The following is a 21,851-nucleotide window of genomic DNA, read 5'->3' on the forward strand; positions in this document are numbered from 1 at the left end:
AAGAAAGAAAACGAGTTAATTCGAGGACAACTGTTTTGCTGTCCCCATTATCATTGTTTTTTTTTATTATTCGTACAACGGCAGACAAAATTTCATTGTACATTTCAAAACGGAAATTGGCATGCACGACGAAATGTTCATTTTAAGTATGTATTTAATAAAGAAGGATATATACATGCATAGTAAGAATCGACAAATACTTTATTTTGAGTCTGGTTCGGTGTTTTTTTATGGGGTTTCTGAATAACTTGACGGTATACTCAAGGTCAGAGGGATTTTATGAGTGCCCAATAACAACAATCGTCTTGTTTGCTAACACTTTTAATATTAAACTAGCTTCACAAACTTAAGATAAACTTTAAAGTAGCAAAAAATATTTGTTTAGCGGGTGCCTACATTAAATAAAGTTAGACTAACGGTTTTAGACTTAAACTATCACTCCGAATCGTTGAATGACGATGCCCTGGGTCACTCCACCATGACCACGTACTTCTCCGCCGCCGACGAGGGCTGCATCTTTTGTCCCTTGGTGTCCACATAAGTGGATTTATGAACCACTTCGCCATTGTCCATTGAAACTCCAATGAGCATGTCCATGGCGCCCTTTAGCTGCATCAGCTCGGTGGTCAGCTTCACCTCCGTCTCCATAGCGAAAGCCAATCGTTCCAGTGCCTCCATCAGTTTCTGGCTGTAGGTCACAAGTCTCCGCTCGAAGACCATCAAGATTGTGCTGGCGGCCATCAACAGCGGGCGCATGAATCGCATCTCACTTAAATGGTTGACCACAAAGTTGATAAACCTTACGAGCACTCTGTCGGGACGACCAATGAGAGCCTTGTATAGACATCTCCGATGCAGCAGGTCCGTGACGACCGCCACCACGAGCTCCGGCTGTTTTTCCATCATCTGGGGCGCCATCACGTCGTCCAATGCTTTCTTGTGGTCAAACCTGCGCAGATGAACATCGAATTTTTTCAATCCCGGTCCCTTGACCCGGTCTTTGATGATTTTGTCCGCCTTCTGGGTGTCGTTTGGTCGTTTCGGCTCCTTGTACATCTTGCGTTCCCGATCCGCTCGGATTTTTTTCAAATGACTGGGCTTGCTGTCCACGATCATGCGACGAATGGAGACAAGACCATCGACCATGCCAGCCACAACAGCCTGATCACCGCTGGCGACGGCCATGCTGACCACAGCATTGGGATAGGTCAGCGTGTGCACAGTCTTGTAGGTGCTCACATCGTAGATCTTGACGTGCCGATCCAGCCCGCCGGAGAACAGTCTCCTGCCATCGGAGCCCAGCCGCAAACAGGTCACTGTTTTGTGATGCTGCGACATCATGGTGAGCAGGCGACAGCCGCTGATGAGATCCCAAACTCGGACCTGGTTGCCACCGGCGCTGACGAAGATCGAGCCGTTGGGAAGGAACAACATGGACTCCACGGGAGCTCCGTGATCCAAAGTGCGCTGCACCGCCGTCTCCGCACGCGTATCGTAGAGACTGATCTTGCCATCGTAGCCGCCGGAGACAAACATGTGCGCCGCCTGCGGGTGCATGGCCCCGGCGCGAATGTAGTCTGTGTGCGCGTCCCCGTAGGTCTGCACTACTTTCTCGTTGGCTACATCCCACAGACGGACAGCCTTATCGTCGCCAAAACTGGCCAGCTGCAGTTTGTCCGCCGTGAAAAAGGTACGATGGACCGGCGCCGTGTGACCCTTGAACAGGCGCAGGATATTCCGGCTGGTGGTGTCGAACAGCTTGACGTGGCCCTCCTCGTCGCCGGCGGCCAGGAGTCGTCCATCCTGACGGAAAGTGGCTCCGTAGGCGGTCTTTTGGAATCGGGAGAGATTCTTGACAACCAGCTTGGTCACCAGGTTGTAGATCTGCACGCGCACCGAGCAGGTCAGCACAAAGTTCTCCGGATCGCTGGGGCTAAAGTCCACATAGTCGATGGTGTTGTGCTCCTTGAGGAGCTCCGGTTTCTGGGGATTCAAAGGGGAAACATTGAACTTGTTGATGACATTTTGATCTTTCTATGACAGAAAACTCACCGCCAATCGGTCCCAATAGAGTGTGTCCGGGGTTTCCACCTGCGCCCGCTGCTGAAACCGCCGTGCGTTCAGTGGGAGGAAGGTGCTCTGCATCCTGGCTGTGTGTTCCTAGTGATTCTGTTTTTCGCGCGCACGTGTTCCTCTGCAGAATCAGAAAAACTAACACGCATCAGTGTGACCAGAGTTCGGCAGTGCTGGACAGTATGGCTGGTTTCGAGCCAAGTTTGGTGGAAATAAATTATGGGAAATATAAAATTGTATTGCATTTTTTAAGAAAGCACCAAGCCAAATCATGAAGAGGTATAAATGGCTTAGGGACATTTTTGGCTGTGTGCCTGTTATATTTCAAATATTATACCAAACAATAAATATACTTTTTATACCTTTTTCAAATCTAGGTAAAAGTCTGGCTTTTTTCCCGCCAGATGGCAGTGCCACGGCCAGCCACTTATCGATATCGATAGACGTGGCAGTGCGTGTGTGTTATCGTGCACAGGCAAACACATGTTTGCAAACAAACATATGCTTGCCGTATTTGTCCCCAAAAAAAGAAAAGAACAACATTTACGAGTTTGCGATCCGCCGGAGCAGCGCGCTTTGGGGCAAAACCAGACCAGAGCCTGAGTGACAGCCCCTCGCACTGGGCACTAAAACATTAATAATAGAGGCTAGATCTCGTGTCCCGGCTTAATTGAAATTTATTTGTTGTGATGCCACCGCCACTGGGGGTTCCATAGTCGCATAGTCAGGGTTCCAGTCTCCACCATCTACCTCCTCCTCATACTCTGTTCAAATCTTAATTAACCGGAGGCAGAGGCATTGAGCATGCTAATATTAATTGGAGGCAATCAATGTGCCTGAGACCTCGTATCGAACGGAACGGAAGCAAGATCCCCGCGGAAGAATCACCCACATCGGAATTCCACATTCAGGCAATTTTCATATTCATATTCCATGGAGGAGGAACGCAACGAGAAGAAGGTGCTCTGCGAGAAGATCATAAGGGACATCAACGCGGTGTTCCTTAAGGATCAGGATCTGTGAGTCCACCATTAGAATAATATGAAATTATTCAGATTATAGATCAAGCGAATTCTAGTTTGCCATTTAAACCGCATCTAATTTCTGTACGTCTTATGCCATCCCCACCAGCGCCTCGTTCGAGATCATACCCAAGGAAACCAACTGCAACAAGTCGCCGGTGGTGCATGTTGAGCACAATCTTGGCCTGGAATCGTGGTGTGCCCAGCATGTCTACGATCACGCCCACCGCACCCTAATATCCCACCGTCGCCAGACGTCGGCTCAACAGCTCCGGACGCTCCAGCAACAGCAGCAGAGTGATGCCCTGGCCAAATACCTAAACGTGGCCCTCCTGATCAATCCGGATGTGACCACCTTCTGGCACATTCGCCGCCAGTTGGTGCAAAAGAACCGGCTGAGCATCAACAAGGAGCTCCAGTTCTCCGCCCTCGTGCTCTCCATCAAACCAAAGTCCAATGAGGCGTTCGCCTACCGTCGGTGGCTGTACTCCTTTCAAAGTAAGTGGCTGGCAGAGATTACAGACTTCAGTTATGTTTACGTTTAATTATCCCTACTTGTTCAGGCGCTGATGCCATTGACTGGCCCAATGAGATTGGGATCTGCGAAAGGGCCGCTGATAGGTGCGCCAGTAACTACCATGCCTGGTCGCACCGTCAGTGGATACTTCAAAGCGGCCCCTGCCTACTCCAATCGGAGCTCTTGCGTACGGAGAAATTCATGCGCAAGCACATCAGTGATTACAGCTGCTACCATTACCGTCAGGTGCTACTGGGTCGCGCCTACGAGCTCAACTTTGCCCTGCCCAACGATTCCGGAGCCAGTGGCTCATATCCGTTGGCCAGTCTGCAACAATTGATGGCCCACTATGGTCTGGAATGCGAGCCCAAAGCCGAGGCTCTGTTGGAGCTGCTGCTGCCCCATGCGGACCTTAGTTCGATGAGCAGCCAAAAGCTGAGATCATTCCTCTACTGCTGCAATGTGGCCGCCAACGATATGCGGCTGTGTGCGGAGCAGCGGTTGATGTACGGACCGCGGGACTGCTTTGAGCTGCATCGCCGTGCGGCCCTCAAGTTCATCGTAGAGCAATGCGTTGGCTTACAGATTGGGTTGGCCACGGGTCAACCATCTCCCTCGATGGCCGATGATCTGCGTTCGCATTTGGGTAACTTTGACTTCGAAAAGCATCCGTTTTTAAGTGCCGTGCGACGTGACGAATCCGCTCTAGGCGGAAAGCACCGTAGCTGGTGCAATCTCCACCTAAGCTTTGGCTATCCGGCGGACTAAACAGCGGGACCTGAAAACCTTTAAAAAAGCTCAAATCAATCTACCCCAATAGGATTACTTACTCTTAACCTCTTCCGTTTCTATCCGTTTTAAAATGCGACAAGTGCGTTTTGCAACTTCAGATTTCATAAAATCGAATTGACCTTATTTGTAAACGAAAATATTGCCTTGAATTTGAAGAGTTGTTGCAAGCAGTATTTGTTATTTAAAAAGGCTTATTTTATTTAAACACTTCAAAGAGTAACAGCTATTTACCGCAATGGAAAAAAAAGAAATTTTTAAAACGGATTTGGAAACGGAAAAGGTTTTCTATCTATATACTCTATATGTGCGCCCCAAAGACAAGTTCAACTAGCCCGATATGACGACGGATCCCTACGGGTCCACCAATTGCATTTCGATATCTGTTAGCGTTAACTGTTTGATTCTGTTCTCGATCTGATCTGGCCAGATTTGTTAGCCTTATGTTCAGAAGTACTATGTAACCAATTACCGCCATGCCATGCACGTGTTTGTTGTTAGCCAATTTGCAGTTAGTTTTTAAATAAATCCAACCAATAGATGATGAAGGTGACAGCTTAATGGGTGGGTAAGTGTTTCCTACCGCCAGCACAGCGCAAAATCAGCTAATTTATATAAAATTGGAAAGAAATGCTCTAAATTAATGAGCGTAAAAAAGCATATATGCAGAGTATATATCCATAAGCATTATCATAAAGAAACAATATTCATCCTTATCATATTCTATATTCTGATTTGCCAAATATTTGTGTGTTATGACTTGGAATTGCATTCTCAGTTTCAAGATATCGATTTGTTAATAGCAGGAAGGACCGGCTAAAATGCATCATATAGGGGTTTGTTTTTCCGAAGATGTTATATCGGATGGTATCGTTTTTGTGGCGGTGCAGGCAGCCATCCCCTTCCCAAATCGACCGGGGCTTTCGTTTTCGGGGGCTAGTGCGCATGTCGGGGATGCGAGATGCGAGATGCGAGATGCTGTCGAAGGCCCGAGATGACAACAATTTCAGCAGCGGACTCAGAATCGCCTGCCCGTAATCCCTGCCAGCTTTTCAGTGTGTTTCTGGAGCAGTTCGCGTGCGGCGGTGTTTTTGTGCTGTGTGTTGAGTGGCTAAAAGTGCTGGCTTGTTTAGAGATTTACAAACAATTTTTCGACCCCATTCAAAGTGCATATAAGTTCTCCGAAAACTTCAAAGTAATTAATGGGGCATATTTTTTTTGTGAACTAGGATTCTCATTGAGGATATGATATGATATATTTGTATGTACTTTAAGAGGTTTTTAAGAGAGCATTGTGGTTGGGTGTGCTGGTTCTGGTTAATGTGGGTGCTTTTCTGTGCTCTTTGTTTGGTTTTTAAATATTCATATACGTTTTTCATCGGTCCTTTTTGCATTTTTTATCTCCTACCTCCCTCCCTTCCATTCCTTTTCTACACCCCAAGGGGCGTGGGCCCAAAACTGCGCCTCAATCGGAGTTTATTTCTGGGGTGTGAGAGGATTAGGGTGTTTTGAGTGCTAGTGGCAAGTCTGTTTATGAGTTGATTATGAGCTGCAAAGTGTTGGGCCATTGTCTTTGGCCCTTGCTGCCTCCAAGGACCCCCGATCTCGTCCTGTCCTGGGATGTATGTACATATACCTACTCCGGAATATCTGACCCTGGGGCGCTACGCCTGCACATGTGTAGATAACTCGAAATGGACACACCTGATGATTTTGTGTCACTGTGTGGGTGTGTGTGTGTGTGTGCGAAATTCCTTCGGCCATGGGAAGTACACTCGCGGTTGCAATAATAGCAGCTCCTGCTAATTGGCATAAGCGGATTAGGCATAAGGTGAACTAGGCCATCAAATGAGGCCTTGGCTGACCATTGCAAACTTTGTCAAAGGGTTTAGCTTGAAATGCTAGATTATGTTGGGACTTGGTGCTATTTTATTTCCAAGTAAAAGGAAAACTAATTCTTAGAAGAACCATTTAATGTATTTTTATTACAAGAACTATGGTTTCGTGGGCATGTGAGTGTGCCAGAAAAACGTGAGTAACGGCAACGGAATGTATGTAGGGTATTCCCATGGCCCACAAAGGTATGCAATGCATGTACGCCCAGCGGATGTGTGCTAAAAGCATGTGTGTGTGTGTTTGTTTGCGTGGGTGACAGTTTTGCAGGTGCAGGTGACAACTCAATAAGCAACCGATAGATGGCGATACCATACGATACCCTCAGGACATTTTTTTCATTTCCGGTTTCCATTTCACAGGCATCCCACACACTGCATCGGAACTTTATTTGCATTGCAAGCAACGTATATGTACATTTATAAACAGATTTGGGGGGGCGTGGCAGTTCGGCGACGGACAATGAACCCGCCCACGCAGGAAGGACAATAATTTTCAGACTGGATTGGCATGGGATGTCAGTGGAGGAGCGGCATGAGTTCGCCTTTTTGGAGCGATGCCAGTTCTGGAATCGGAGCGGCCCTAGAATCCAAAACCACATAACTCCACGGCGATAAGTAACGATAAGTTGGCAACAATCGCCGGAAATGGGCAGTCTGCCAAATCTTCACGAGCTGGAGGAGGCGGAGCGCAAGCGGGAGAAGCGGCGGGAGTACGAGCTGTTGCTGGAGCAGCGGGCCCGCGACACCAGTCGGGAGCGAGAGCGACTCTCCGCTTTCGCTCAGCAGCGCAAGGTGAGTAACGATCCTCTGGATTTTTTAATCGATATCATAACGGTCGATAAAAGCGATTCAAAAGAGGTAATTAATGTTACCCAAAAGCTAACTATACACATATACCTACATAACTTTTGTTTTCGGGCTTAGGAAATAAATATACAGTTATTATTAAGTATTAGGGTTCTTTTGTAATATAGAAACTTAGCTGAAGTTTCTTGGTTACCGATTTGCATTTCTTTTGCCTAACAGAATTTCGAAGATCCTTATTATTATAATTATTAACGATATATTTGTGCAATCCCCCATAGCAATCTTCGTATAATGCTTATATAATGGCTGGTCTGGGGATTGGCGGAGGAGGATCCTTGAGCCTCAATGCAGCCGGGGTAACGGCCACCGGAAACGGAGAGCTTCCCAGTGGCAATGGAACGAATGCCGTTAAATCGCAGAACCAGGCAAACCAGGGTACAGGATCTGGGATGGCGACCAGTACGGGTGCTCCGGTGGTCACCAGTGGTTTTGCTTTGCTCGGAATGGGCAAAAAGTATGCCCCACACTCGCACCACCATCAGCATCAGCACCACCAGCACCATCAGCACCGCCATTCGCTGACCACCAGGCACAGAGTGCTCCGGACCCGCAGTTCTGGCGGAGCCCAGAACGTCTGGGACGAGCAGATGATGGAGGTGAGTGCATAATAATAACTGAGCAAAAATATGAACGTTTCATGGAAGAAATGGGGTATCAATTTGTTGTTCAAAATACATATATTTTTTAATGTGTGGTAGCAAGGGCGCCTGTCACCTATTAATAGAATCAGAGTGCAACACGAGGTAATGGACATTGAGGCAGAGCTCTCTGTTGCCTTGGTCACTTGTCCATCTTGTGGCTCAATGCCGACAAAAGAGGTGGTCTCCGGCCAGTGGTTGGTGGTTACTGGTTAGTGGTTAGCAGTGGGTGGAGGGTGGCCAAATGTCAGAGCTCGCAAATGGATTATTTTTCCCAGTTGCACAACAAGTAATTAAGTCGAACCTGGCCCCCATTCCTCCCATGCAGCTGTAATTGAAGCCAATGGTTTCTGGCTGGCACGCTATTTTAATCCTGTTTTAATCCTTGCATCCTTGTTTATTCCGGGAATTCGCCTTGACGTCATTAAAAGCTGTATGGCGTTGTTGATTCCTGACAGATTTAAAGCACTAGTTAAGACCAAAATACTTCGTCCTTCTCTCATACTCGAGAAGTAACGTTCTTGATATCAAGAGGAAAATACTCTGGAGTTTGTTTTTACGAGATTAAGATGAAAAGGTCGTGAAATAAAGATTTAAGTAGTCTTGATTTCGTTTTTTGAGTAGCAAAAAGACTCGTTTTTGAAAATCTCAAGATTGAATCGACGATTTTTCCTAATCATATTTTCCATATTTTGTCTAATATTTCCAGCAGCACTTGGCAACATACTCGCCGTCGCCCATTTCAACCCGGTCACATCGCATAAATCCGGTATCATCGTACCAGGTGCAGGCTGCTCTGGCGGCCTCGCGTCGTCGGGAGTCGATAAACAGCTCCATTGGGGCCACCTCCATCCGGCGGCTGATAACGCTGAATAACCGGAATTGCCGGCACAAGGTGCCTGCCCATGTGAGGCAGAAGGTGTGGCGTCAGTTTAGCTGCTTGAGCCTGGCCCACGGACTGATGAACTGCGTCCTGCTGCCGGTGATAGCGCTGCAAGGCTCCAATGCGGTGTGGCACCATCGGGAGCAGTGGTTGCCCCTTGGCCCCGAGATTGGATCTCTTCTGCTAAGTGCTCTGTTCCTGGTGGCCGCTGGGATGAGCCTGCCCAGCATTCGACTGATAAAACGATATGGCTATGGGCCTCTTTTGGTGGCCAACTACATGGCGGTGGTTCTCTTCCTCCTTTCGCATCTGTACGCCTCCATTTACACCCTTCTGCCGGCCTATTTGCTGCTCGGCGTGACCATAAGCGGATCTGCTGGCTCCAAAGCGTCCCTTATCGTCCACTTTGGCGGGAAGCTGAGCTGCTCCTGTGAGTCCCAGCCGTCCCAGGCGGCGGTGGATGTTTTGCACGAAGAGCACAAGATGTTCTGCAATCGAGATCAGAAGGTGAGACGTCTGGCCAGGTGGTTCAGGGTTTCGCAGGACTTGGGACTCATCGGTGGAGCTCTGCTGGCCTCCGTTTTGCTGGCCTGCAGTGATGGCGACTTTACGGGCGATTGCTCGGGGCTGGTCTACTATGGGAACGAGAGTTGGCCACCGCAACTGAGGGATTTCTACAATAGGAACGAGCATGGAGACAGGATCTGTGGTGCCGACATGTGTCCCCTGAGGGTGCAATCCCTATTGGCAGGGGGATGGGCCAATGGCAGCTCCATACCCAGTTCCATCTATGCTGGATTCATCGAAAGCGAGCCCCGGGTGGCCGGACAATCGCTGCTGTGGCTGTATGTCCTCTTCGCGGTGATATCCTTGGTCCTTTCCCTGGTGATGATGGTGGACAAGGTCCAGGCCACGGGCTCATCGCGACCGGAACGTTTGAGGGATGTGAGCATCACGGATACCCTGCTGTTTGCCGGTCCTTTGGCTTATTTTGTGGGCACGGAACAGGCCTACATGTTGGGCGACTTCCTGAGGGCCTTCGTCACCTGCTCCCTGGGCATCGGAATGATTGCCGGCGCCCTGATCGGCATGGGTCTTATGCAGCTCATCGTCTCCTGCACACTGAGCATGCTTCTGAGGCACGTCAAGAGGATCGTCGTGATTTGTGAGTATTAATTGGGGGGTACAATTCCTGACGGAGTTCTGATTACCTGGTTGCCATTTTCAGTGGCCGGCTTCTTCTTTCACTCCTGCCTGCTGCTGGCCCTGTCCAGTTGGAAGCCCTCGAGCGACGACAGTGCCCTGTTCTACGTAATTGCCGCCTCGTGGGGCGCCTGCAATGGGATGTGGGAGACCCTGCTGCTCTCACTGGTCACCCTCAACCATGCCAGCCATGTGACGGAGGTCCAGGCGCCCCTGCTGGCCCTTCGATTCCTGGGCCTGGGCCTGACCTTCGCCGGACACGGCTTCCTCTGCGAATCGATGAAGATCATTGCCCTGGTCGTGCTCCTGGTGATCAGTGTGCCGCCATATGCCACCCTGGAGATCCGATTGGAGGCGCAGCGCAAGGCGACGCTCGTCAGCTTATGACGCAGCATCTTCAGCTAGTCCCGACGGATGCGACGGGATGTTGTGGCCCGGACGCATACCATGTGACATGTTCCGGACACGGATTCGGATGCGGACACACAGCCGCAGCCGGATCTCCTCCAATCGCAACCCGTCAGTATTGAACGAGAGACACATGTCAAACGACACCAGCTACACTTGAAGCTCTGCGGGCAGAAGTCGTGGGATACGGATAGGGATACAGTATAGGTATAGACAGAGATATCGGGGATCTATAAACTGCAAACATGTTGGTAGAGTAACTATAAAGATCCAGGAGCTTAAACTGATATATTCCAGTAACCGATAAACCCAATCGGTTCTTGACTTCTGTCCGCTGGCCTAGAGTATAAGACTAGTTCATAAGTTTGATCTATACCCATATATCTTCGATATGGGTGCATTCTCAATTCGTAGCATTTGCCAGTGCCAGTAATGTTGTTCCATGTCTATAACTTATCTATCAAATAGAAAGAAACAAAGAGAAGGGGGAGAAGAGCTTTACGAGCCACAATAAGCATGTAATGTAGCATGTAGAACGTTATATATGTACGCGTATGTATATCCGATCTGAGACGATACGATATCAATTGCTGTATCTAGATATGTATGTGTTTTGCCCTAAAAGGTTTTTCTGCCATCAGTGTGTATTTCATAAAGCATACACCTAAGCGTACGTCGTCTATTCAATTCGAAACTCCAATTTGCAATTCCCAAACCGAACCGATTCGATCCGGTCCAGAATTAATGTATGTTATGTATGTGTTTAATCGGTGTTATGTGCATTATGTAGGTTTCGAGACCCTCCAATTTCAACTACCTACAGGTAGACGGTATACCTATCCCGATTCAGATAAAGCCACTGCTAACTGTTATGATAACAAGGTGAAATCCTAAGGTCTAAGGTCTAAAAACAACAATGTTAACATTTTGAGAATTTTGAGAATAACCATTTTGTGACCGCTGACGATTTCATACATCGGGCTAAGTATTGCATGTATGTTGCTAGCCATATACTATATATACACATAGGCATAGTATATATTTTTTTCTTAGCAGCGGTTCCATCTGAATATTGAATAAAGCAAATCGCAAACGAGTTAAACCGGGGAGACGAGAAGTCAAAAACGATAGGATCGAGTTATACGTGTATTGGATGTGTATTGTATATTGTAGGTGTCCATCTCCAGATCTAATAAACAATCCAAAACAAGTGTATTGCTGGTTCGGTTCGTCTTGGGTTCTAATAAAGCAATTAAAATCGCATGGGTCTTAGCTTGATTACAAACACCGGGTCTGGCAAGCTTTTGCAGCGGAGCACAGTGGGGCGAAAAAGCCAAAAGGCTTAAATCAGAGGAGCCCGACGGCGACCAAGGTTTTTTTTATTTTAAATATCTTTTTTTATAAACAAAATATAAATAAACTAGTCATAGATTTTCAGTTTTCCCAATATTTTTTTATTTTAGCTTGGTTTTTGTGAAAAAAATTGAAAATCGGTCGACTTTATTTATAGCTGCCTATAAACGCTTATTTCGAAATGGAATATCTCGAATCTTTTTTAATATTTTTTCAGGAAAACTACTTTTTGTCTGAAAATATTCAAGAATCATGATATTTTGGACTATTGAGAAAATAGATACTTTGGAATCAAAAATATTGTTTTTTGGAATATGCTAGGAATTGGTTAGAACAATTTCAAACAAGTATAAAAATGTATTTTTTTCTTTTTGGCAAAAATTCTATTTTGAAGCGTAATCTTTGAACTAATCATTACAAACTACTTGTTCTTTTTTATTTGTATGCAGAATTCAGAAGTTTTCAAAGTTTCAATTCAACAAAATTAAAAATCTTAGAATAAACATTTTGGCGAGGTTTTAGTTCTAGTCGCCCCATAGTGCGGAGCTTTTATTCTCGCCGATCGGAGCGAGAAATGACTATATATTCTATGGGTATGTGTGCGAGCTTGTTAGCTTTATCAATTGGTGTACTTAGCTAAGTTATTTGCTTAGTTAGTGGCTTTTTGCGGGCCCAGACAGACGCGTTCGTTTGTCCCAATGGATAAAGATGAAGATAAACAGAAAGGGGATAAAGATTCCGCCCCCCAGTCAACCTCCTCATCCGCTGATTGGAGCGACAAGCTAGCGGAGCTGGTCGCCTGGTTCGAGGGCAATCCCAATCTGCCCGAAAAGATCGGTAAGTAAGTCAGGAGAATCGAACCCAAATATGTTTCGCTTCGATTGTTAACCAGTCAAGTGCGAGACAGAATTAATGGGCGCGCAATAACCTGATATGGCTAACGATCCATTAACCTTGTAACTGGGCAGTAGCAAAGTTCAAGTGCAGCGAATAATCTCTATAGAGATATCTCGACGCTTCTTCCTTCCATTGGAACTATGGATTATATATATTCTTCCTCCTAATAGTCATTTCCTTTTTCTTGGTATATCTAAAGTGAAATTAATCTTTTCTGAATATTCTCCAAATTGAATATAATACTCATACAAATGCCTCGTCCTTTTAGAACCGATAGTTATGCTACGATTCCTCAAGTGCATGGCATTTGATGTAGAACGCACCAAATCTCTGGTGGAGCTCAACTATAGTATGCGGAATAAACATCCCCATCTGTTTATGGATCGCAACATGGAGGACGAGATGACCGCCAAGGGCCTGCGGGTATCGTAAGTAAAATATAAAGTATTTAATAGTAACCCACATATCTAATTATCTTATACCTTTTAGGGACCTTTTGATACTACCCGGAATTACGCCGCAGGGAAATAAGCTGCTTTTCTTTCGCATGGCCGATCTAGATCCACATACGGTGGGTCTTGTACCTTTGGATGCCATTTATTGTTCATCTCAAAACCATCTCATACCATATTTTAATAGCGAAATTCCGTGGAGGAGACTAAAATCTTCTTTATGATGAGTGATGCGCGATTCACTATGCCGGATGTGGAGCGAGGGACTGAAAGCGGAAAGGATTATGTACTGGACGAAGCGGATATTGCGCAAGGCGATGTTCAAATCGTGGATATTGAGGGCTATACTATACGTCACCTGGCCTACGTTTCCATTTTTGTGCTGCGTATTTATATGAAGTTCCTTCAAGAGGCTTATCCTTCTCGTCTTCAGGCCATGCACGTTATCAATTGTCCCTCTTACCTGGACAGGCTCATCTCCATGATGTCCCCCTTTCTGAGGGAGGAGATTCGGAATATGGTAACAGCGAACACATTATATTTTATTTGCATCTCCTATTGCAATTTATTTACAGATCAAGTACCATACAGAGGGACTGGAAAGCCTTTATAAGGAAGTGCCCAGGGACATGTTGCCGGAGGAGTATGGAGGCAAGGCTGGCTCTATAGCGGAACTCAAGGCCCGGGGCGTTCAGTCTATCAAGGACAAAACGTAAGTACAGAAAATAATAATATAGAAAAATAATATCAAAGATTTTCTATTGATGTCATTCAACTGCTTTTCTTGGAATAGTGCCTATTTGAGCGACGAGCGCTATTGGAAAGTGGCTTCCCAGAGCAAGAGCCGATGGTCCTGGTTCTAATCTTACGATATTCTGATAACTTCCACGTGATATAATTTCAAATGTGATCAAGAAGCGCGCCTTGCCAAATCGTTTAGCCGGGGAGGTCCCAAAATTATATACCTACAGGGTTTTTAAGCTCAGTTTGGCGATTCGAAAGAATGAAGCTGCCCTAAATGAAGAATTTATAAATATTTTCATATTCTATTTTATTTTTCCATTTATGATAAGTCATTTTATTCCTTTTGACAAATAAGGGGCTTGATATACCAATAAATAATATTAATTAAATTTGATGAGATTTTATTACAATCATAAAAAAAATTTTGATGGTCCCTCTTCTATATGTAAATAATTATTACTATTGTTACTTCATAAAAAAAGTGATTACATGTCATATGGAGAAAATTTCTTTTACTTGTTTGCTGAGCAATATTAGAAAAAATTCGTTTTTGGCAATATTATTTAGCCAGTAAAAAGAAACCTTTTATTTTTTGTTCAAATGAAGCAAAAATTGAGTCGTGTTTGACAATGGAATTTGGATGCGGCGCACGACCAGGTGATTAGGCAGATCCAGAAGCTGGGGCGGAACGTATTTAGGCACTATTAAGCGTCGTCCAAACGACGGCCCAAAAGCAATTATGAATTACGTGTTTTTAATCGCAGACGCAATAGCATTGAATATTCAAAAACTAAATCGATGAGCGAAATCGATGGGAGTCGCACAGTCAGTTGTTCGCCTGTCCTCAAACACGGCGGATCAACGGTTCAAAAGCGATTTAAATAAGTAATTTTTGAAAGTGATTCGAAAGCGATTTCAGCGTCCGATTGGCGATAGAAACACCAGGTGGAATAGCGCCGAAGCAATCGATATCCAAGCCATAGCACCAATGAGCCGCATAAGTGGGAAAGAGACGAACGTGGGCGGTACGGAGGAACAACTGCAACGTGAAAGCATTGCGGCGGAACAGCTGCAACGGAAACGGGAGCGGGATCTCAAGGAGCTGCTCGTGTGGTTTCAGCAAAATGACAAGCTGCCCAAGGAGATTGGTAAGCTAAAGGCCCCCAAAGACCGTTTGGGAATCTCACATCCGTTCCACGGGTCAACACCACCCACTGCCCATCCAAAACCATCGCCAACCACCCACCTCCCTATAATGAGGTCGTTAGTAGGCCGACCCATTCGCCGCCTTACGTCACTGCATTGCAGTGTATATAAACAAGCGATATCAAACAGTCAAGCTTCCTAAATACAACTTTCCCAAAAAAAAAATCTAGTAATGTGTCTTTTACACTAAGTTTATAATCTACAAAAGTTCAAAGCAATATTTAAAAAAGTGTACCCTTTATAAGAACCATCAGAAAATATACCATTAACTTAATTTCTTAAATTAGTTTTTCTTGAAAAATGTTTGATTTGACCTATGGAACTTTGGCTGCATTCATGATTATTATTTATTATTATTATTTTTAGAGCCCCTGTTGCTCCGGCGCTTCTACCAGTGCATGTTTGGGGACTTGGCGGAAACCCAGAATCTCATCGAGGTGAACTACGCCCTGCGCAACAAGCATCCGCATCTGTTTATCAAGAGGGATCCTCTAGACGCGGACAGCAAGCGCACCTTTGATTATGCGTGAGTCCTTGTGGGCAAGAGAATTTATACGGGTTGTCCCAGTTTTTTTCGAATTCTTAGTTTTTTGAGATTCTAGTTTTGTTAATATCAAATTCTCGTTTTTCCATCTCTGTACAGCAGATCTTTTCTCAATTTTAGAAATAGTTTTCCCTTTATATTTCTAACCCTCCAAGATTTTTCAGTAACATTCTACCGCTCCCGGGTATAACGCCGGACAAATGCAAGGTATCCCTATACTGTTTCCGGGAATTTGAGGCCACCAAGGTGAGTAGTTCTTCCACTGTGGGATAGAGGCCTGCACTCCAGACAAATCTTATCCGCAGATGCACCATACGGAAGACACACGCGCATTCTTCATGGTCAGCGATTGTCGTTTTGTGATGCCGGACGATGCTAAAAATCCGGATGTTTTATCCGAAGGAGAGGTGCAGATTTTCGACATGAAGGGCACTACTATGCGACACATTTCGCGACTGACGATCAGCACTCTACGCGCCTACATCAAGTTCCTCCAGCTGGCTTATCCCGTGCGCCTGCGCGCCATCCACATGATCAACTGTCCATCTTACTTGGATCGAATCGTCAGTGTGGTGAAGCCCTTCATCAGCGAAGAGGTTTTCAAACTGGTGGGTTTTTATAGGTATATAATCATAGACATGGAAAATAATAAAGTTCCAATTCTCTCTATTCACTCAGACGTGTTTTTATTTTTATTTCGAATTAATCCCTATTAAATTAATTTAAAAATAAATAAAATAATATATTTTGTATAAAGACCTCACCATTTTTTAATATTTTTCAGATCCGCTTTCACACAGTGAGCATTGAAACTTTGTATGAATTTGTGCCGCGGGAGATGCTGCCAGAGGAATATGGCGGAAATGCTGGATCCTTGGAAACACTGCGGACCCAGACGCAAAAGAGCTTGGTTGACCATCGGTAGGCTTCCGATCTGCATGTCAGGGCCATTTAGTAACGCCCGATTGATTTTTTATAGCGACTATCTAATGGACCCCGAGCACTGGGTGGTGGAGAAGCCGGAGAAGCGTAACGGCAACTCGTGGAGATTTTTCAAGTGATTGACAGGGCATAATGGCCTGGTATTTTTTTTTCTTATGGGGGTGAATTGGAAATCTTTTCCAACCAAAGGCGGTTGAGTTTCGTATTGATGTACGGTTCAATTTCAACCCAATGTGGTTGGAAGTGATTTCTGTAGCACTCCAGATAGACTTAATATATGTGCCTGTGTACGTAAATGGTTCCTGCGGCATTTTGTCTCTTAAATAAAGCTCTTTTTGTAATTACTTAGGCTAATTTGTATGTTAAAATTGGTCAAGGAAATTGAAAAAATAAACTTGCTATCTCCTACCTATATTTTTTATTTTCGACCTAAAGTAGCACAAGCAAGTATTTAGGAAGAACATTTAAGGGTTTTATTACGTCCCAAATGTTATTAATAGGATCGTAATATATTTATTGATTTGTAGCCATAAAATATTTTTAAATAAAAGTTCAGCTACTTTTTACGAAAATGCCGTTTTCGCACTCTCAAGAAATGACACCCAACGGCAGTGGAAACACTTTAAACGAGGAACTATCGAAATACGGTCATCGTTATCGCAACACATTATTGGTGGCATTATTTATTTTTTGCGGATTAAATTTAATTTTAATAAATTACTAGTTAGTTGGTTAAGTTGAGCAGCGCGCACAGCAGATTTCAGCCATGGAGCGTCCACAGAAGATGCCCAAGGTGGCCAAGGTGAGTGTGGATGTGGACATCGTGCCGAACCCACCAATCCAACTAATCCAATCCAAAATTTCACCAGGTGAAGAACAAGGCGCCGGCGGAGGTGCAGATTACGGCGGAGCAGCTGCTCCGCGAGGCCAAGGAGCGGGACTTGGAGATCCTGCCACCGCCGCCGAAGCAGAAGATTTCCGATCCCGCCGAGTTGGCCGACTACCAGCAGCGGAAGCGCAAGACCTTCGAGGACAATCTCCGCAAGAACCGCATGGTGGTCAGCCATTGGATCAAGTACGCCCAGTGGGAGGAGCAACAGCAGGAGATACAGAGGGCACGCTCCATTTGGGAGCGAGCGCTGGACAATGAGCACCGAAACGTTACCCTCTGGCTGAAGTACGCCGAGATGGAGATGAAGAACAAGCAGGTCAACCATGCCCGTAATCTGTGGGACCGGGCTGTGACAATTATGCCGCGGGTCAATCAGTTTTGGTACAAGTACACCTACATGGAGGAGATGCTGGAGAATGTGGCCGGGGCGCGTCAAGTGTTCGAGCGATGGATGGAGTGGCAGCCGGAGGAGCAGGCGTGGCAAACCTACGTCAACTTCGAGCTGCGCTACAAGGAGATTGACCGGGCACGCGAGGTGTACGAGCGGTTTGTCTATGTGCACCCGGACGTGAAGAACTGGATAAAGTTCGCCCGCTTCGAGGAGTCGCACGGGTTTATCCATGGCTCGCGGCGAGTCTTCGAGCGGGCCGTAGAGTTCTTTGGGGACGAGTATATCGAGGAACGGCTGTTCATCGCCTTCGCCCGTTTCGAGGAAGGTCAAAAGGAGCACGACAGGGCGCGCATCATCTACAAGTACGCGCTGGACCACCTACCCAAGGAACGCACACAGGAGCTGTTCAAGGCCTACACGATACACGAGAAAAAGTACGGTGATAGGGCGGGAATCGAGGATGTTATCGTGTCCAAGCGCAAGTACCAGTACGAGCAGGAGGTGGCCGCCAACCCCACAAACTACGATGCCTGGTTCGATTACTTGCGTTTAATTGAAACGGAGGGCGAGCGGGATCAGATCCGCGAGACCTATGAGCGTGCCATCTCCAATGTGCCGCCCGCCAATGAGAAGAACTTCTGGCGGCGCTACATCTACCTGTGGATAAACTATGCTCTGTACGAGGAACTTGAGGCGGAGGATGCGGAACGCACGCGACAGATCTACAAGACCTGCTTGGAGCTGATACCCCATAAGCAGTTCACCTTCAGTAAGCTGTGGCTCCTCTACGCCCAGTTCGAGATCCGCTGCAAGGAGCTTCAGCGGGCACGCAAAGCCCTTGGTCTCGCCATCGGCATGTGTCCCAGGGATAAGCTCTTCAGGGGTTACATTGATCTGGAGATACAGCTGCGCGAGTTTGAGCGTTGCCGCCTGCTTTACGAGAAGTTCCTGGAGTTTGGTCCGGAGAACTGCGTCACCTGGATGAAATTCGCCGAGCTGGAGAATCTTCTGGGCGACACGGAGCGGGCGAGGGCCATTTTCGAGCTGGCGGTGCAGCAGTCGCGCCTTGACATGCCGGAGCTCCTGTGGAAAGCGTACATTGACTTCGAAGTGGCCCTGGGCGAAACTGAGCTGGCCAGGCAACTGTACGAGCGACTTCTCGAGCGCACGCAGCATGTTAAGGTGTGGATGTCGTTTGCCAAGTTCGAGATGGGCCTCAGCCACGGCGATAGTGGGCAGGATGCGGAGCTAAACGTGCGGTTGGCCAGGAGAATCTACGAGCGGGCCAACGAGATGCTGCGCCAACTGGGCGACAAAGAATCACGGGTCCTGCTTTTGGAGGCTTGGCGCGACTTTGAACGCGACGCGTCTGACTCGCTGGCGCTGCAAAAGGTAATGGACAAGATGCCTCGGCGCATCAAGAAGCGACAGAAGATCGTCTCGGACGATGGCGTCGAAGAGGGATGGGAGGAGGTCTTCGATTACATCTTCCCCGAGGACGAGATGGCGCGGCCAAATCTCAAGCTGCTGGCCGCCGCCAAGATGTGGAAGAAGCATAAAGACGTCACGGAGGATGAACCGCCAGTTCCAGCCATTGCAGCCGAATCAGAGCCTGCAGCAGATCCTGCTCCAGCGGAAACGACGGCTGAATGTGACTGACCGGAAACAAGTTATTCCATTTCGCATTAAAGTCTTTCACAAAGCAAACCATCATTTTTTGGAGGACTTTTCCATTTTTGCACCAACACCGCAGAAAATTACTTTATGTTTGCCCATGCAAGAAGAAACCAATTAAATAAAACACCATTTTGACATTTTTAATGTGCCTTTAACTTGTTTAACTTGTTCAACACTGCAATAAGTATATAGAATTCTTTAAAGAAAGTTATATGTCAATTCTACGCTTCTAATATATTTAAAGAACGTTAGTTCTACTTTTAACTTTCATTAACTGTCAAAAATAATATAATTTTTAAAGGGTCCGAAAACCCCTACATACATGTAAAAGCTTGGAACTCATCCATCTTATTTGGCCCGGAGCAACAAAGTGAATGCGGAGTAGGTAAACCTAATGACCTGAAATCAAGTTGAAATTTGTAGTTGTACAAATTAAAGGGTACTTAGGGATATAAAGCCTCACCTGCTCGAAGGTCTCCATCGAGAGAGGTATGTAGTTGCCTGCAAAGATGAGTGAAGGTCTTTGGGTTCTGGCGATTGTAAAGATCAACTCGCGCTTGAACTTGGGCAACTGGTCCACCCAGTTGCATGCGTAGAAGGCATCACACAGCGCCTCGTTCTGCGTCCTCATCCTCTCCCCAAAAAAGCAGATGACAAACACCTCCAAAGTCACGGCCGTGAAGAAGACAATCGAGATGATCATGGCGGTCAGGTCATTGTCATCCGCCATGTAGAGGAAATGCATGGCCACGGTGCACTGGACAGCGGCGGAGCAGGCGAACTGGGCCATGCACGGCACCGAAAGAATGCGCTGGATAATCTTCCTCAGCTGATGGACCCGCATCAGGTCACGGATGCACTCGATCAGCTCCTCGTAGACCTCCTCCCGCCAGGAATCGTCATCGCCCGTCAGGTCCTTCGCCCTATAGCCAATCCTACGCACCCTCAGCTCCAAGGCACGCATGTGACCCGTGAGAAGGCAGAGAAACGCAGGCGGATAGGAGTCACTGGCACAGTTCTGGACGGCCTGCACAACCAGTCCGAAGAGCTGGTACAGATTGATGAACACATAGTTCCTGGTGGAGTGCATCCACTCCACACCGAACCAGGCCGGATACAGGAGTTCCCGATCCGGACGAATGACCAACCGGAAGCAACTTAAAGCGGTGCCAAACACAAAGATCCGGGCAAAGACGCGAAAGCTGCCTCGGGCGATGTCCACTTCCCTTCTTAAAGCTCGCAGCTCTCCGGGATCTCCTATTCGCCTGGCCCGAGCATCCATGAGCCTCAGAAGCGAGCGAATCTCGTATAGATGTGACTTTACCAAATATACATTAGCAAACTTCAAATTGGCCACAATATCTGTGATCGTAATGGTCAGGTTCTCGCACATTCCGGCCATGTTGGTGGTGAACAACAGCCTGGCCAACAGGCTACAGGGAAAAAGCAAGGTTACTAACAAATTGATCACTACGGCGTACACGCGGTAAGCTAAGCGGGAAATCCCCGGTGGACGCATCAGGCCAGTGAGCTCCCAAACGCGCCAGTGGTAATATACAGCACCATGGGTGTCCAGTTGGGGTTCCTCCTTCATTGCCATGATCCAGCTCACTTTTGGGACGACCCTAGGTGTCCTTTACCATTTATACTCCTGCGATTACCTGTGATTGCGCTATTACATGGCTTGTTGGCCCAACTTTTCGGTTAAGTGGCTGGGAAAAATAACCATGGGCCTACGTAATGATGCCCCATAAAAAGTTTTAGCTGAGCCATTTGTTTTTGTTGGAAATCTTTCTTTATTCTGCAGTATTCTTCATTCTTGTGGGGATATGGGAGGTAGGGAGTGTTTATATGGTATCGACTAACGGTCAGGACCAAAAGCACCTGACAAGCAAGGTCAAACTGGCGTATTTTTACATATTTTTACTTAATAATTCCTATTGACAATTTTGTTATTTAGCTACCTGAGGGTCAAGATTTTCCTCATTGATTACATGAACTATACTGTAAAATCCAATAAGGTTTAACCGTGTTAAATACTAGGTTGAGCCTTAACCAGAGGTTTATAAACTGTGCCTTAGAATTACTAGTTACTCTTCTGACCCAAAGGTCAGTTAAGTTATTGCTAATTGATTGCTGTTAACTGATTGGTTGGTGCTATATTAATGGCTTTAAATGAGATTAAAGTGAGCGTAAAGCAATGACATTCTGTCTTTCATTTTTGTGAGTACTTGCACGGGGCACTGACTACTGTTCTACGCTGTACGTGTGCCGGCAGAGGTTGAGCAAAAATTTTTTTTCTATGGCCTCTTGATCGGACGCTGCTGACCGCTGACGTAAATATGTGCTCAAAAAATCCTTCCTGGTTGATCTCTAAATCCCAAAGCCAGAAAATGAATACTAAGGATATGCTGTTAACTGGTTTATAAATTTGTGCTATTTTAAAGTTTATACTATG

At 46.4% G+C, this 21,851-nt stretch overlaps 7 protein-coding genes across 9 annotated transcripts; 5 read left to right on the plus strand and 2 right to left on the minus strand.

Annotated features, from left to right (window-relative positions):
- Positions 1-15: 15 nt before the first annotated feature.
- LOC108016601 (U3 small nucleolar RNA-associated protein 15 homolog) lies at positions 16-2,219 on the minus strand. Its single transcript, XM_017083290.4, has 2 exons — positions 2,053-2,219; positions 16-1,983 (listed from the first exon to the last, which is right to left on the minus strand). Exons 1-2 carry the CDS (start codon positions 2,143-2,145, stop codon positions 469-471), a joined length of 1,608 nt encoding a protein of 535 aa, XP_016938779.2. The 5' UTR covers positions 2,146-2,219; the 3' UTR covers positions 16-468.
- A 323-nt stretch (positions 2,220-2,542) lies between these two features.
- temp (protein prenyltransferase alpha subunit repeat-containing protein tempura) lies at positions 2,543-4,945 on the plus strand. Its single transcript, XM_017083293.4, has 3 exons — positions 2,543-3,092; positions 3,205-3,593; positions 3,659-4,945. Exons 1-3 carry the CDS (start codon positions 3,007-3,009, stop codon positions 4,378-4,380), a joined length of 1,197 nt encoding a protein of 398 aa, XP_016938782.2. The 5' UTR covers positions 2,543-3,006; the 3' UTR covers positions 4,381-4,945.
- A 444-nt stretch (positions 4,946-5,389) lies between these two features.
- Positions 5,390-11,508, plus strand: LOC108016978 (protein unc-93 homolog A). 2 transcript variants are annotated; one of them, XM_017083921.4, is made up of 5 exons: positions 5,390-5,596; positions 6,657-7,088; positions 7,382-7,759; positions 8,514-9,849; positions 9,913-11,508. In XM_017083921.4, the coding sequence occupies exons 2-5, from the start codon at positions 6,942-6,944 to the stop codon at positions 10,272-10,274; spliced, it is 2,223 nt and encodes a 740-aa protein (XP_016939410.2). In that variant the 5' UTR covers positions 5,390-5,596; positions 6,657-6,941; the 3' UTR covers positions 10,275-11,508. The 2 variants fall into 2 exon arrangements, with proteins under 2 accessions (XP_016939410.2, XP_016939409.2); XM_017083920.4 differs by having other exon boundaries at positions 5,391-5,596; positions 8,511-9,849.
- A 765-nt stretch (positions 11,509-12,273) lies between these two features.
- Positions 12,274-14,130, plus strand: LOC108016654 (alpha-tocopherol transfer protein-like). The gene is made up of 6 exons (XM_017083362.4): positions 12,274-12,485; positions 12,814-12,973; positions 13,035-13,116; positions 13,185-13,517; positions 13,573-13,709; positions 13,791-14,130. The coding sequence occupies exons 1-6, from the start codon at positions 12,347-12,349 to the stop codon at positions 13,858-13,860; spliced, it is 921 nt and encodes a 306-aa protein (XP_016938851.2). The 5' UTR covers positions 12,274-12,346; the 3' UTR covers positions 13,861-14,130.
- Positions 14,131-14,362: 232 nt separating this feature from the next.
- LOC108016660 (alpha-tocopherol transfer protein-like) lies at positions 14,363-17,239 on the plus strand. Of its 2 annotated transcripts, none has more exons than XM_065867931.2 (6): positions 14,363-14,889; positions 15,314-15,473; positions 15,647-15,737; positions 15,797-16,099; positions 16,276-16,412; positions 16,471-17,239. In XM_065867931.2, the coding sequence occupies exons 1-6, from the start codon at positions 14,730-14,732 to the stop codon at positions 16,550-16,552; spliced, it is 933 nt and encodes a 310-aa protein (XP_065724003.2). In that variant the 5' UTR covers positions 14,363-14,729; the 3' UTR covers positions 16,553-17,239. The 2 variants fall into 2 exon arrangements, with proteins under 2 accessions (XP_065724003.2, XP_016938859.3); XM_017083370.4 differs by having other exon boundaries at positions 14,552-14,889; positions 15,656-15,737.
- Positions 17,098-19,537, plus strand: crn (pre-mRNA splicing factor crn). The gene is made up of 2 exons (XM_017083287.4): positions 17,098-17,235; positions 17,303-19,537. The coding sequence occupies exons 1-2, from the start codon at positions 17,200-17,202 to the stop codon at positions 19,373-19,375; spliced, it is 2,109 nt and encodes a 702-aa protein (XP_016938776.2). The 5' UTR covers positions 17,098-17,199; the 3' UTR covers positions 19,376-19,537.
- On the minus strand, positions 19,450-21,024 carry Or2a (Odorant receptor 2a). The gene is made up of 2 exons (XM_017083322.4): positions 19,857-21,024; positions 19,450-19,792 (listed from the first exon to the last, which is right to left on the minus strand). Exons 1-2 carry the CDS (start codon positions 20,991-20,993, stop codon positions 19,742-19,744), a joined length of 1,188 nt encoding a protein of 395 aa, XP_016938811.2. The 5' UTR covers positions 20,994-21,024; the 3' UTR covers positions 19,450-19,741.
- Positions 21,025-21,851: the final 827 nt, after the last annotated feature.

This window comes from Drosophila suzukii, chromosome X, assembly GCF_043229965.1.
Source record: "Drosophila suzukii chromosome X, CBGP_Dsuzu_IsoJpt1.0, whole genome shotgun sequence".
Classification (NCBI taxonomy): domain Eukaryota; kingdom Metazoa; phylum Arthropoda; class Insecta; order Diptera; family Drosophilidae; genus Drosophila; species Drosophila suzukii.